We start from the raw sequence: 15,576 nt of genomic DNA on the forward strand, positions 1-15,576 counted from the left end.
TTCATAATAATCATTAATTGAGAGTAAACAAGCTAGAGATCAGAGACCCAGAATTAAACAGAGAAGGATATCGGATAAAAATATTAACCAAAAGCAGCTCTGGTGGATAAGGGGAGGTAATGAGGGACGATATCCCAAAGATTGGGGTACCAAAAAGTGTCCGAGGGGTATTGTAGGGGAAGCCCTAGATGGAGGGTGGAGAGGGATTAGCGGGGGCCTAGTGAGCCTATATAATGCCTAGGCATCCCTAAACTAAGCCCTATGCCTAGGCGGGGTGGCCGCCCTAAAAAGGGCGGTCCCGCTCTGGAACCTAAGCCTAGTGTGCCCTAGTATTCCCTAACTAGGGGGTGTACTAGCTAATTGGCTGACTACAGCCACCCCTAACTACCTAAGAAAAACACCCCTAATTAGCATACCCCCACGGACACTTCTAGAGAAAACTCCCATAGCAGAGCAGCTCATTCAGTCCTTTGGGCGTGACAGTTTCTAGATTAAAGATCCAACGTGCTTCACGCTGTAAAAGAAGCTTGTCTAGATCCCCACCTCGAGAAGATGGATTCATCTTTTCAATTCCAAAGAAAGTCATGCCCTTAGTGTCCCCACCATGTATCTCATTCACATGCCTAGCCAGGGCAGTGTCTCTCTTGTTTCTGATGTCACCTATGTGCTCAAGCACCCTACGACGTAATTCTCTGATGGTCTTACCTACGTACATCAGGGCGCACGAGCATACAGCGACATAGACCACTGCCCTGGTACTACAATTGATGAAATCTTTGATCTTAAATAGTTTGTTAGAAATTGTGATGGTAACACTTTCTGTTTTTTTCATAAAGGGACATGCCCGGCAATGACCACATTTGTGAGATCCTGTGATGTTACTTCTGTCTAGCCAGGTGCTAGGGGGGGGGAAAAGAGGGGCAAGATGACTATGCGTGACCATGTCCCCTATACTTTTCCCTTTTCTGTATGTGATTTGTGGGTAATCTCCGACAAAAGTCCTGAGATCTTTATCCATCTGTAATATGCCCCAATGTCGTTGTAATATCTCACGTATGGGGCCTGACATGTTGTCAAAGGTACCAATCACCCTACATAAAGGTGCCGTCTCCGGGTGCTTCTTGGGTACCAATAATTGTTGTCTAGGGGTAGCTTTTGCGTGTTTAAAAGCTGGAATAAGAACCCGGTCCGGGTAACCCCTGTCTCTGAATCTGGATCTCAGATCCCCAGCCTGTCTCAAAAACTCCCTCTCTTGTGTACAGTTCCTCCTGAGGCGGAGATATTGTCCCTTCGGGATACCCCTCTTAAGGGGTCCCGGGTGACAACTCTCCCACCTCAGGAGGCTATTAGTAGCAGTGGCTTTCCGAAAGACCCTAGTAATAAGCCCACCTAGTGCATCCTTCACAATGGTCACATCCAAGAAATCAAGGGAGGATGGGTCCAGAGTGAAAGTAAAAGTAAGGCCCAAATCGTTTTGATTAATGGATTCTATGAATTGTTTAAATTCACAAGCTGTGCCCGTCCACAATACAAGAACATCATCTATATACCTTGTCCAGAATGGGACAAGGTCCAGATATTTTTCTCTGTCTCCGACGAACGCCATTGTGGCCTCCCACCAACCTAAAAAGATGTTAGCATAGGTTGGCGCACAGGGACTGCCCATGGCAGTCCCTTTTAGTTGATGATAATGGCGTCCGTCGAAGAGAAAGTAATTGTGGACAAGGATATATTCCATCAATTTCAAAACGAAGGCATTGTGACTCTGCATGTATGTGCCCCTAGAAGACAGATAATAGGATAGAGCTTTGAGGCCTTGATCGTGCGGAATTGAGGAATATAATGCTTCCACATCGATTCCACCTAAAAGGGTATTCTCCTCTACCACTAAACCATCAAGTTTAGATAAAAGGTCCGTTGTGTCACGTGTAAACGATGGCAAAGACATGACAAAGTGTCTAAGGACTCTATCCACATACACTCCCACGTTCTGTGATATGCTGCCTATTCCTGAGACGATAGGACGACCCTTAAGGGGTGTGACCCCTTTGTGAATTTTAGGTAACACATAGAACGTGGGGGTGATTGGGGCAACTGGAGTCAAAAATTCAAATTCTTTATCACTGATTAACTTTTCAGATCTAGCATTCTCTAGAATAAGTGTGAGTTCCTGTTTGTATGTCTGTGTGGGGTCACCAGAGAGGATCTCATAGGACTCTCTATCCCTCAAGATTTTATAACACATATCTTTATACTGGTCCCTACCCAGAATGACCGTATTCCCCCCCTTGTCCGAGGGCTTTATCACTATGTTATTGTTCTCTATCAATTCCCTCATAGCTCTTCTTTCATCAAATGATAAGTTGTTTCTAACTGGGCTATCCAACTTGATGAGGTTTTTAAGGTCTCGGGCAACCAGCTCCTTAAACACTTCAATACAGGAAATTTCACTAGTGGGTGGTTGTTTTTTACTTTTTAATCTAAGGTCTGTGAAAGGTCCAGTTCCTCGGTCCCTTTCGCCCGTTTCCAGGAGCTCAGTGAGATCCCTCACTGTAGCCAAATCCTCTACTGAGATACCCAGAGCCTGACAGTTATTACGTTCCATATCTAGATGAAACTTGTGCCAACTGAGCTTACGTGTAAAGAGGCTAATATCTTTCGTCCATGTAAAGGCGTCAAAATTTACAGTGGGCACAAATGACAAACCTCTAGTCAGAACAGCCAACTGGGTATCAGGGAGGATCTGGTCAGATAAATTCAATATCTGTGGAGTCTTTTTATTTTGGGGTACATTATCTATTGTTTGCCTCGTCCTGCTGTCGATCTGAGGAGGTAGGGATTCTCCCCTAAAAAAGAATGTGATACTGAGGGAGAAGAGGGTATAGAGGGTCCAGCTTGCACAGTTCCACATTGTTGATTATATTGTTGATTTCTTGCTGGGGCCCTAGATCTATTTTTTCCTCTATATCGATATGATCTACCCCTTCCCCTTCCTTTGTCACTTTTGTTTTTTTCTCGGTCAGAGGCGTCTGTCTCTGAGGAGGAAGCCTCTGTCTCAGTTTCCCTTTGTTGATAACTTTTATCCAGTACCGTATATGCACGGTTATCCCGAAAATCCTGGAGGTCTCTGGTAAACTGTATGTGTTTGCGTTCTTTCAGATGGTAGCAAAATCTTTCAATGGTATTTTTTAGTTGGGTTTCTTTTGTTGGAAATTCAGGGTCACCTTTAAATTTAGCGGTAATGTCTTGTTGTTCTCTAAGTTTTATACCAGAGACCTCCAGGTTTCTTTTTTCTTCCTCGAGCAGGATTTCAAGGAATTTTACTGAGCAAATGGTGGCCTCCTCCTCCCACTTTTTTAGTACCTCCGGTGTGCGGAGTCTTAACGATGGTAAGATAGCTATCCGCAGTCCGCGAGGCACTATTTTGTTCTTTATGTAAGACTCAAAACTTTGAACCTCCCAAAAACTCGTGATGTATGATTTATGACACTGTGTCAATTCTCGGAAAGCTGCTTTGAGGGACGGTGTATACCTAGATTGTACTAGTGTTTTGTCTGAAAAGACATCACGTGCCTCACTAATCCAATCGTCCAAATTGGGTGTACCTGTTACCAGGCTAGCCATAGCCAATAGAGTGAATAAATCAGGAAAATAGTATTGTGGACAGATAGTGGTGTCCACTGCCTAGTATAGACAACTCCCAAAAATAAACAAGTAGATAAGAGGGGGGGAGAAAAAACTGTATAGGTGCTAATAAAACATAGCTTTTAATAAGTCGTCTAAAACACACTGATTTAAACAAAGTGATGTACGAATAGGTGACAAGGCAGGTGTCAGCCCTGTGACCTAAGGATAGACACTAACAAGGCTGTTAAAATTGCATGTAAAGGGATTGTCCCACAAATGCAGTAGCCCAATGTAAATTGTATGCTGCTGATAGATAATATAGATATAGTTGCTAGCTATGCCCAACGCGTTTCAGCACATGGTTACATGTGACCTCATCAGGGGCTAACTGGCGTAGAACAATACAGTTATTGTATATGAGAATTAATATCGGGGTAGCTCGATACAATAGCGACCCCAACAAAGAGCGTGCTGGATGTGATGCACAATACTCATTTACAGCATATAAATGACAGGACCCGGACGCAACCTGCAAGGAAGCACATAAGAACAATGGTCCTCAGTAAGCATATCATTACCAAAAAATAGTAAGGTACCTGTAAAGCAGAAGAGATAGTTACTCACGGTTATGGCGTCTATCTGGGATAAAACCTGACGATGTGTGTATAACCCGCAGTGGCGGGGAGCCTAGCTTCCGTGCCGGCTACTCACACACATGTCAGAGAAGAGCGGCGTCTGACGACTTATCCGCTTCCGGTCTAAGGTGGGCGTGGCCCGGCTAACGACGCCGTCTCCATGCCAGCGCCAAAACAATGGAGAGCGCGTCATCCGTCCCGCTGATCTCGCGGGGCGGTAGCACGGGCATAGTTAACCCTAGCCGACCCGAAGGTAAGTCAGTTACACTGTCCCAGGATAGGACAGGTAGGAAAATTAGCTTTAAATGGCAGCCCAAAAATACACTTTGGATATGTGAATTAGGGTAGGCGAGAGCCTAGCCAGACATTTATACTGAGTCCGATATTAGACATTGAGTAATGTATAACAGGGGAACAGTACATGGATTGGCACATCTAGGTAGTACAGATAGAGTAAAATTAAGAAATTTGAATATTCATAATAATCATTAATTGAGAGTAAACAAGCTAGAGATCAGAGACCCAGAATTAAACAGAGAAGGATATCGGATAAAAATATTAACCAAAAGCAGCTCTGGTGGATAAGGGGAGGTAATGAGGGACGATATCCCAAAGATTGGGGTACCAAAAAGTGTCCGAGGGGTATTGTAGGGGAAGCCCTAGATGGAGGGTGGAGAGGGATTAGCGGGGGCCTAGTGAGCCTATATAATGCCTAGGCATCCCTAAACTAAGCCCTATGCCTAGGCGGGGTGGCCGCCCTAAAAAGGGCGGTCCCGCTCTGGAACCTAAGCCTAGTGTGCCCTAGTATTCCCTAACTAGGGGGTGTACTAGCTAATTGGCTGACTACAGCCACCCCTAACTACCTAAGAAAAACACCCCTAATTAGCATACCCCCACGGACACTTCTAGAGAAAACTCCCATAGCAGAGCAGCTCATTCAGTCCTTTGGGCGTGACAGTTTCTAGATTAAAGATCCAACGTGCTTCACGCTGTAAAAGAAGCTTGTCTAGATCCCCACCTCGAGAAGATGGATTCATCTTTTCAATTCCAAAGAAAGTCATGCCCTTAGTGTCCCCACCATGTATCTCATTCACATGCCTAGCCAGGGCAGTGTCTCTCTTGTTTCTGATGTCACCTATGTGCTCAAGCACCCTACGACGTAATTCTCTGATGGTCTTACCTACGTACATCAGGGCGCACGAGCATACAGCGACATAGACCACTGCCCTGGTACTACAATTGATGAAATCTTTGATCTTAAATAGTTTGTTAGAAATTGTGATGGTAACACTTTCTGTTTTTTTCATAAAGGGACATGCCCGGCAATGACCACATTTGTGAGATCCTGTGATGTTACTTCTGTCTAGCCAGGTGCTAGGGGGGGGAAGAGGGGCAAGATGACTATGCGTGACCATGTCCCCTATACTTTTCCCTTTTCTGTATGTGATTTGTGGGTAATCTCCGACAAAAGTCCTGAGATCTTTATCCATCTGTAATATGCCCCAATGTCGTTGTAATATCTCACGTATGGGGCCTGACATGTTGTCAAAGGTACCAATCACCCTACATAAAGGTGCCGTCTCCGGGTGCTTCTTGGGTACCAATAATTGTTGTCTAGGGGTAGCTTTTGCGTGTTTAAAAGCTGGAATAAGAACCCGGTCCGGGTAACCCCTGTCTCTGAATCTGGATCTCAGATCCCCAGCCTGTCTCAAAAACTCCCTCTCTTGTGTACAGTTCCTCCTGAGGCGGAGATATTGTCCCTTCGGGATACCCCTCTTAAGGGGTCCCGGGTGACAACTCTCCCACCTCAGGAGGCTATTAGTAGCAGTGGCTTTCCGAAAGACCCTAGTAATAAGCCCACCTAGTGCATCCTTCACAATGGTCACATCCAAGAAATCAAGGGAGGATGGGTCCAGAGTGAAAGTAAAAGTAAGGCCCAAATCGTTTTGATTAATGGATTCTATGAATTGTTTAAATTCACAAGCTGTGCCCGTCCACAATACAAGAACATCATCTATATACCTTGTCCAGAATGGGACAAGGTCCAGATATTTTTCTCTGTCTCCGACGAACGCCATTGTGGCCTCCCACCAACCTAAAAAGATGTTAGCATAGGTTGGCGCACAGGGACTGCCCATGGCAGTCCCTTTTAGTTGATGATAATGGCGTCCGTCGAAGAGAAAGTAATTGTGGACAAGGATATATTCCATCAATTTCAAAACGAAGGCATTGTGACTCTGCATGTATGTGCCCCTAGAAGACAGATAATAGGATAGAGCTTTGAGGCCTTGATCGTGCGGAATTGAGGAATATAATGCTTCCACATCGATTCCACCTAAAAGGGTATTCTCCTCTACCACTAAACCATCAAGTTTAGATAAAAGGTCCGTTGTGTCACGTGTAAACGATGGCAAAGACATGACAAAGTGTCTAAGGACTCTATCCACATACACTCCCACGTTCTGTGATATGCTGCCTATTCCTGAGACGATAGGACGACCCTTAAGGGGTGTGACCCCTTTGTGAATTTTAGGTAACGCATAGAACGTGGGGGTGATTGGGGCAACTGGAGTCAAAAATTCAAATTCTTTATCACTGATTAACTTTTCAGATCTAGCATTCTCTAGAATAAGTGTGAGTTCCTGTTTGTATGTCTGTGTGGGGTCACCAGAGAGGATCTCATAGGACTCTCTATCCCTCAAGATTTTATAACACATATCTTTATACTGGTCCCTACCCAGAATGACCGTATTCCCCCCCTTGTCCGAGGGCTTTATCACTATGTTATTGTTCTCTATCAATTCCCTCATAGCTCTTCTTTCATCAAATGATAAGTTGTTTCTAACTGGGCTATCCAACTTGATGAGGTTTTTAAGGTCTCGGGCAACCAGCTCCTTAAACACTTCAATACAGGAAATTTCACTAGTGGGTGGTTGTTTTTTACTTTTTAATCTAAGGTCTGTGAAAGGTCCAGTTCTTTGGAATTGAAAAGATGAATCCATCTTCTCGAGGTGGGGATCTAGACAAGCTTCTTTTACAGCGTGAAGCACGTTGGATCTTTAATCTAGAAACTGTCACGCCCAAAGGACTGAATGAGCTGCTCTGCTATGGGAGTTTTCTCTAGAAGTGTCCGTGGGGGTATGCTAATTAGGGGTGTTTTTCTTAGGTAGTTAGGGGTGGCTGTAGTCAGCCAATTAGCTAGTACACCCCCTAGTTAGGGAATACTAGGGCACACTAGGCTTAGGTTCCAGAGCGGGACCGCCCTTTTTAGGGCGGCCACCCCGCCTAGGCATAGGGCTTAGTTTAGGGATGCCTAGGCATTATATAGGCTCACTAGGCCCCCGCTAATCCCTCTCCACCCTCCATCTAGGGCTTCCCCTACAATACCCCTCGGACACTTTTTGGTACCCCAATCTTTGGGATATCGTCCCTCATTACCTCCCCTTATCCACCAGAGCTGCTTTTGGTTAATATTTTTATCCGATATCCTTCTCTGTTTAATTCTGGGTCTCTGATCTCTAGCTTGTTTACTCTCAATTAATGATTATTATGAATATTCAAATTTCTTAATTTTACTCTATCTGTACTACCTAGATGTGCCAATCCATGTACTGTTCCCCTGTTATACATTACTCAATGTCTAATATCGGACTCAGTATAAATGTCTGGCTAGGCTCTCGCCTACCCTAATTCACATATCCAAAGTGTATTTTTGGGCTGCCATTTAAAGCTAATTTTCCTACCTGTCCTATCCTGGGACAGTGTAACTGACTTACCTTCGGGTCGGCTAGGGTTAACTATGCCCGTGCTACCGCCCCGCGAGATCAGCGGGACGGATGACGCGCTCTCCATTGTTTTGGCGCTGGCATGGAGACGGCGTCGTTAGCCGGGCCACGCCCACCTTAGACCGGAAGCGGATAAGTCGTCAGACGCCGCTCTTCTCTGACATGTGTGTGAGTAGCCGGCACGGAAGCTAGGCTCCCCGCCACTGCGGGTTATACACACATCGTCAGGTTTTATCCCAGATAGACGCCATAACCGTGAGTAACTATCTCTTCTGCTTTACAGGTACCTTACTATTTTTTGGTAATGATATGCTTACTGAGGACCATTGTTCTTATGTGCTTCCTTGCAGGTTGCGTCCGGGTCCTGTCATTTATATGCTGTAAATGAGTATTGTGCATCACATCCAGCACGCTCTTTGTTGGGGTCGCTATTGTATCGAGCTACCCCGATATTAATTCTCATATACAATAACTGTATTGTTCTACGCCAGTTAGCCCCTGATGAGGTCACATGTAACCATGTGCTGAAACGCGTTGGGCATAGCTAGCAACTATATCTATATTATCTATCAGCAGCATACAATTTACATTGGGCTACTGCATTTGTGGGACAATCCCTTTACATGCAATTTTAACAGCCTTGTTAGTGTCTATCCTTAGGTCACAGGGCTGACACCTGCCTTGTCACCTATTCGTACATCACTTTGTTTAAATCAGTGTGTTTTAGACGACTTATTAAAAGCTATGTTTTATTAGCACCTATACAGTTTTTTCTCCCCCCCTCTTATCCCCATTGTGTTGCAAACAATAATGAGAAATAATTTGCCGCACGATTCCTTCCCCGCCAAACTTGCTCTGAATAGGGGTTATTTTTATTATGCTGTACAGATTAAAAACTTCCTGACAGTTGTCGGATGTGTACGTGAAATGCTGGTCAGGAGTATAAAGCCGAGCCCGCTCCAAACAAGGCCGCTTCCAGCCACCTGGACCATAGATAAATCTAATCTACGAAGTGTTATCCCATACATAATATCATTAAAAAGGTATTCCAGGAAAAAGCACAAGTGCACGATACGGACCGTCACCCACCGGCTGAGCCCACCTGCAACTGTTCCATCCTTCCACCTCCCTGCGATGTCTTTTCAGCCTTAAACGTGAAGAAAGCCATTTCTGCACTACAAACCTGGTGTCCGAGGTGAGCGCTCTAAGACGTTTTTTTCTTTGCTGTGCCGAGATCTGTAAATTACTTCTATAAAAAAAAAAAAATATTAATCCTTCCAGTATTTATCAGCTGCTGAAGTTGAGTTGTTCTTTTCTGAAAACAGTGCTCTCTGCTAACACCTCTGCTTTACTCAGGAACTGTCCAGAGTAGTAGCAAATCCCCATAGCAAACCTCTAATGCTGAGACAAGCAGAGGTGTCAGCAGAGAGCACTGTTGTCAGAAAGAAATGAACAACTCGACTTCAGCAGCTGATAATTATTGGAAGGATTCATTTTTTTAATAGAAGTAATTTACAAATCTGTTTGACTTTCCGGAGCCAGTTGATATAAAAAGAAAAACATTATTTTTTTCCTGGAATACCCCTTTAATAGCCCCAGAGGCATCTAGGCTGTCAGACGCTAGTCCTTTCAGTCCCAACTTCTGGGTGTAAGTCATGTGTAACAAAGAGCGGCCTGTTCTTCATAAATAACAAAAACGGCTTAGAGGTGGACACCAAAGTGTTGTCCAGGCTGGCGTAAGAGTGCGCAAAAATTCGGCAACAATTGTTAAAAAAAAAAATTACAGTTGATAAATCACCGAGCACCGCAAAAAGGCCAACCACTCACATTTACGTTGTACAGCAGTGGTGCCCCAGCAGCGTTCATTGTGGGGAACTGCAGTTCGGCCCTAGTCAGCAATGGGACAGCTGCAGTTCTTACGTAAAACGGTGCAGGGAGGCACCGCTTAATCCGCTTTGTGACCCTCAGAATTGGTGGGGGTCCCAGAGGACCATAAATTTTATATACAGTGATCCCTCAACTTACAATGGCCTCAACATACAATAGTTTCAACATACAATGGTCTTTTCTGGACCATTGTAAGTTGAAACTAGACTCAACATACAATGTACAGACAGTCCAGATCTGAGAAATGTGTCAATGGCCGGAAGAACTGACCAATCAGAATGAACAATTTACTGGTAAAACCCCTGTATTACTGAAGTGCATGCAGTGACTGGTGTCTGGTAGCGCCCCATACAGTACAGGGAGGTATAACATGTTCTTTACTCTTTACCTGTATTACTGAAGTGCATGCAGTGACTGGTGTCTGGTAGCGCCCCATACAGTACAGGGAGGTATAACATGTTCTTTACTCTTTACCTGTATTACTGAAGTGTATGCACTGACTGGTGTCTGGTAGCGCCCCCTACAGTATAGGGAGGTATTACATGTTCTGTACTCTTTACCTGTATTACTGAAGTGTATGCACTGACTGGTGTCTGGTAGCGCCCCCTACAGTACAGGGAGGTATTACATGTTCTGTACACTTTACCTGTACCAGGATTACTTGCTCCTTTGGACACCAGGTGAGGGCGGCTCCATGTTACTTTTTTTAGGACATTGCGTGTGCTGTACAGGACCCCGGAAGAAGCTCCTGTCCTCTACATAGACAAGTATTTCCCAAGCAGGGTGCCCCCAGCTGTTGCAAAGCTACAACTTCCAGCATGCCCGGACAGCCTTTGGCTGTCTGGGCATGCTGGGAGTTGTAGTTTTGCAACAGCTGGAGGCACCCTGCTTGGGAAACACTGACATAGATTTACATCTCCCAGCAGATCTTTATACTTTTATATGTAAGGATTTGCTTTATCTGTATTAGTTATCTTCTTATTTTTGTTTAATCCTCACTTTTTCCTATTTTTGGATGAAATTTTGGAGATTTAGAACCAATTACCAGGTTTCCATAGAGTTCTGGTCTCAACATACAATGGTTTCAACATACAATGGTCGTCCCAGAACCAATTAATATTGTAACGTGAGGGACCACTGTACTATGGAAATGGTGCCACTGCCGATGTGGTCACGTCTCATAACTGCATTCTATAGAAGGGGTAGTGCTGTTTAGGAATATCTATCCCCTGTACGGCGCCCAGGCTCTCCACGTGCATTGAGCGGGGGTTGGCACACCCCCTCGATGCATCTCTATAGGAGATATGAAGCTCTATTCTCCCACTGAGATGCACGGAGGAGGCGTCGACCCCCGCTCAATGCACAAGGAGAGCCGAAGCAGCTTAGAGGAGACAGTGGGCAGGGTGCCAGTGGTCGGACCCCTGCGATCAGACCCTTTTCCATTATCCTTTAAATAGGGGATAGATTTTCCTAAATGGGACTACTTTATTGTTACATCAGTAGAGACACTGCTTGTATTACCCCAATCTTTGGTGATCGCTTGGTATCGCTTTTGCCATTTATGCAAAAGCGATAACCAAATCTGATGCCACATTGCCTGTAATTCGAGGTGGATTATGAACAACTCAATAGTGTATTAACACTTACTTTGCCATCAATCGTTGAGAATCTGTTCCAAAAGTGACAACCCATATGGCGTGGGACACACTTTGGCTGACATTGCAGAATAGAAAAGCTAAAATACGGTCATTTTTTTAATTATTTCAGTTGCAGACAACCATGTTAAAATGCTCTATCTATCATGCTGATATAATAGGAATCTGTATACCAGAAATAAATAACTCCGGTTTCATACAACACTAAACCTATAATCAAGATGTGAGATAGGAATTATGGAGTGCAGGGATTTTTCCGTGGTTTTCTGCTGATTTTCAGTGGAAAATTTGGGGCAAATCCTTCCTATGGCCTGTTTCACATGAGAGTAATATGGATGCAATTGTAGAAACAAATCAGGAGGTTATATGGGGAAAGTAGAGGACCCAACGCATAGTGCAGTTTTCTCCAAACTGTGGACCTCCAGCTATGGCAAAACTACAACTCACAGCATGCCCGGATAGCATCTGGGCATGCAGGGAGTTGTAGTTTTGCAACATGATTTATTTTTGTGCAATCAATACTATTATAACGGAAGAACAATCCCATATAACAGTGGTCTCCAAACTGTGAGCCTCCAGGCGGTGGCTGTCCGAGCATGCTGGGAGCTGTAGTTTTGCATCAGTTGGAGCTTCACAGTTTGGAGACCTAGGCTCTTAGAGGTGTACTCCAGAGGATAAAACAGTTTTCAAATCAACTGGTGCTAGAAAGTTATAAAGATTGGCAAATTATTTTAATTTAAAAATCTTAATCCTTCCAGTACTTATCAGCTGCTGTATGCTCTAGAGAAAGTTGTGAAGTCCTTTCCATTCTGACCATAGTGCTCTTTGCTGACACCTCAGTCTGTGTCAGGAATTGTCCAGAGCAGGAGAGGTTTGCTATGGGGATTTCCAACAGCTCTGGACAGAGGTGGCAGCAGAGAGCACTGTGGTCAGACTGGAAACAAAATATACAACTTCCTGTGGAGCATACGGCAGCTGATAAGTACTGGAAGGATGAATATTTTTAAATAGAAGTAATTTATAAATCTGTTTAACTTTCTGGCACCAGTTGATTTGAAATGTTTTTTTCCTCTTGAGTACTCCTTTAACCAAGCCATTCAACAACACTATAGGCTGAAGTGGCTGATAACAGGGACCAATAGATCTCTGTATAATAGAGAGATTCTAAAAGCCATGGGACAATTTAGAGCACCTGCAATCGGCCTGAAATTGTGAAGCAAAAGGAAGCTGGATCCGTTGCAGCCAGGATGTTTTCAATGGTTTTGTGTTTTATTACCTTTTGCATATCTTCCATTGTATAATCAACCTTTGGCTTATGGTCTGTCTCCTGCTCCTCCCTCAGTTCTTGTTGCCTGACTGATTCTGGCTCCTGCATCTGAAGCAACGTGACAAGGAGATCCGGCTGCTCGGAATTTACAGGGGTTGCGCTCCTTCCGCTCTCCTCCATCTCGATGTCCTCACTCGAATGCACAAGCATTGTTGTCTCAATGAGTTCATCATCAGTTTTGCTCTCTGTAGAACTAGTAATGTCCATACTTGGGATGGACGTGCTAACCGCAATGGCTACCAGCGTGCACCCCCTGCCCGGCAGCTCATCATCGGAATTGATTTCGCTGACGCTGCGACTGTCCAGAGACTGTACGCTAAAAGAGTCTATCCTTTCAAAGGCATCGGAGGATGAGCAGCTTTCTGTCAGCTTAGGAAATTCATCCAGGCGGCTATATTCTGCAGAGGGTGACAAGAGCTGGAAGGAGTTCTGCATCAGGCTAAGGTTTCCCTTGGAGTCCGTCACCTCCTGTCTGGAGCTGACAGAGCTCTCACTTATAACACTCTCATGGTCTAGCACCTCAATATCACTAGTTGTGGACGTGCCAGAGGAGAAAGTGCTGATGGGAGGGGATGGGGTATTAGTCTGCCGATCCTCAAGCTTTTGGTCCTTGAGGTCCAGCCCATTGTCCTTATTTTCTGGTGGAACAGTTGGAGAAGAAGCAATGGCCTCTTCTTCTGACTTAGGTCCTTGCAGATCCTCAGAAGAGTCACTCGATTCCTGAACGGTCTTTTCCAGGTCACATTTCTCCTCAGTTGTCTCTTCTCGCTTGTCCTTCTCTGTGGATAAGTCTGTGGATAAAGTTATTTTCAAGTCTTGTTCCTCCTGGAGCTCATCCCTGGACTGGTTGTCATTATTCGGTAGGATTATAGGCTTGGGTGAATTTTGCTTAACTTCTTCTTTGGGTCTTTGAGATTTGGTGGGAGGCTTAGAGACCACAGAACTAACCGTCACAGTCTCTGGTGAAGAGAGAAAGGCACTAAAGAAATTCTCAGACTCGTCCACCACAGTTCTTCTGACCGGTTTGGTAATGGCGGTTGGCGATAATATCACCTGGGTCTGATCCTCCTCTGACTGTCCTCCCCAGTTGGAGTTTTCCCAGCTCCCTTTGATAGAAGAACCACTGCCTAGAGACAAAAGGAAAGGTGAACATGAGCAAGATCTAATACAAACATAAAAAGCTGTATTGCTTCCTCTATACACAAAAGTATTTTTATGTAGTTCTTTGTTCTGCTGTCATTACATTGTTTCTTTATGAAAATATGACAGCAAAATCCTTTCAATTAAAAAGAACTTCAAATAAGGAACTAAAAGGTAAAACACGTGCACACAATACACTGCCAAAATAATATATTACAATGAAATGCACATTGTTTCTATAACAGGTAAGAGCAGGCTACCCTGACAAGCAACTTATATGTCATCTCCAGTTTAGAAATACACAAGAAGAAGTGATCCAAAGGCTCTGTGAAATCAGATTCCAAGAGAGAGAACTTCTTTAGGTGGGTACTGTCCAACCGGATCGGACATTGGTATGCAGAGTGGTAAATGCATGGAGGGAGGTACAGCTGCTGAAGCAACTATCTAATGCCCAGCAGAACAAGACCCATGGGGGAACATCAATAGGATTCACAACCCCAATAAATGAGAAAGACCAGGCACTGCCTGCGTGGAGTCCTATATGTATATATATATTGCTGACAAGCAACACAGAGGGGTGGTCCTTAGCAGACCAGGAACAGTAGGGAGTGCTACACGTGAATAGATGGATGTAGTATAATGACAATAGGAGAAGGAAACGGAGCACACACCTGATAAATCATGATGCATCGATTTATTTCAAGTTCATCTGGAACATAGATAGGACATCACCCTGAATCACGAGCAGAGCTGGATGGCAGGAGCGTGCACCCGGAGAGTGCCATCCATCCAACTCTGCTAGTAATTTGGGGTGATGTCCCTCCGGGTGCACGCTCCTGCCATCCAGCTCTGCACGTGATTCGGGGTGATGTCCCTCTGGGTGCACGCTCCTGCCATCCAGCTCTGCCTGTTATTGGGGTTGATGTCCCTCCGGGTGCACGCTCCTGCCATTCAGCTCTGCTCATAATTCGGGGTGATGTCCCTCCGATTGCATGCTCCCGCCATCCAGCTCTGCTCGTGATGCGGGGTGATGTCCCTCTGGGTGCACGCTCCTGCCATCCAGCTCTGCTCGTGATGCGGAGTGATGTCCCTCCGGGTGCACGCTCCTGCCATCCAGCTCTGCTCGTAATTCGGGGTGATGTCCCTCCGGGTGCACGCTCCTGCCATTCAGCTCTGCTCGTGATGCGGGGTGATGTCCCTCCGGTTGCACGCTCCTGCCATTCAGCTCTGCTCGTGATGCGGGGTGATGTCCCTCCGGTTGCACGCTCCTGCCATTCAGCTCTGCTCGTGATGCGGGGTGATGTCCCTCCGGGTGCACGCTCCTGCCATCCAGCTCTGCTCGTGATGCGGGGTGATGTCCCTCCGGGTGCACGCTCCTGCCATCCAGCTCTGCTCGTGATTCAGGGTGATGTCCTATCTATGTTCCAGAAGAACTTGAAATAAATCGATGCAGCAGGATTTATCAGGTGTGTGCTCCGTTTCCTTCTCCTATTGTCGTTATATCAATAGGATTCAGACAG

At 45.1% G+C, this 15,576-nt stretch overlaps 1 protein-coding gene across 1 annotated transcript in view; it reads right to left on the reverse strand.

Annotated features, from left to right (window-relative positions):
• Positions 1-15,576, reverse strand: part of TMF1 (TATA element modulatory factor 1) — a 58,031-nt gene that overhangs the window by 35,479 nt on the left and 6,976 nt on the right. Inside the window, exon 2 of the mRNA XM_056524581.1 lies at positions 12,866-14,043. Within this exon, the coding sequence (XP_056380556.1) occupies positions 12,866-14,043 (1,178 nt within the window). The remainder of the gene's footprint in view (positions 1-12,865; positions 14,044-15,576) is intronic.

The sequence above is a fragment of the Hyla sarda genome, chromosome 6 (assembly GCF_029499605.1).
Source record: "Hyla sarda isolate aHylSar1 chromosome 6, aHylSar1.hap1, whole genome shotgun sequence".
NCBI lineage: Eukaryota > Metazoa > Chordata > Amphibia > Anura > Hylidae > Hyla > Hyla sarda.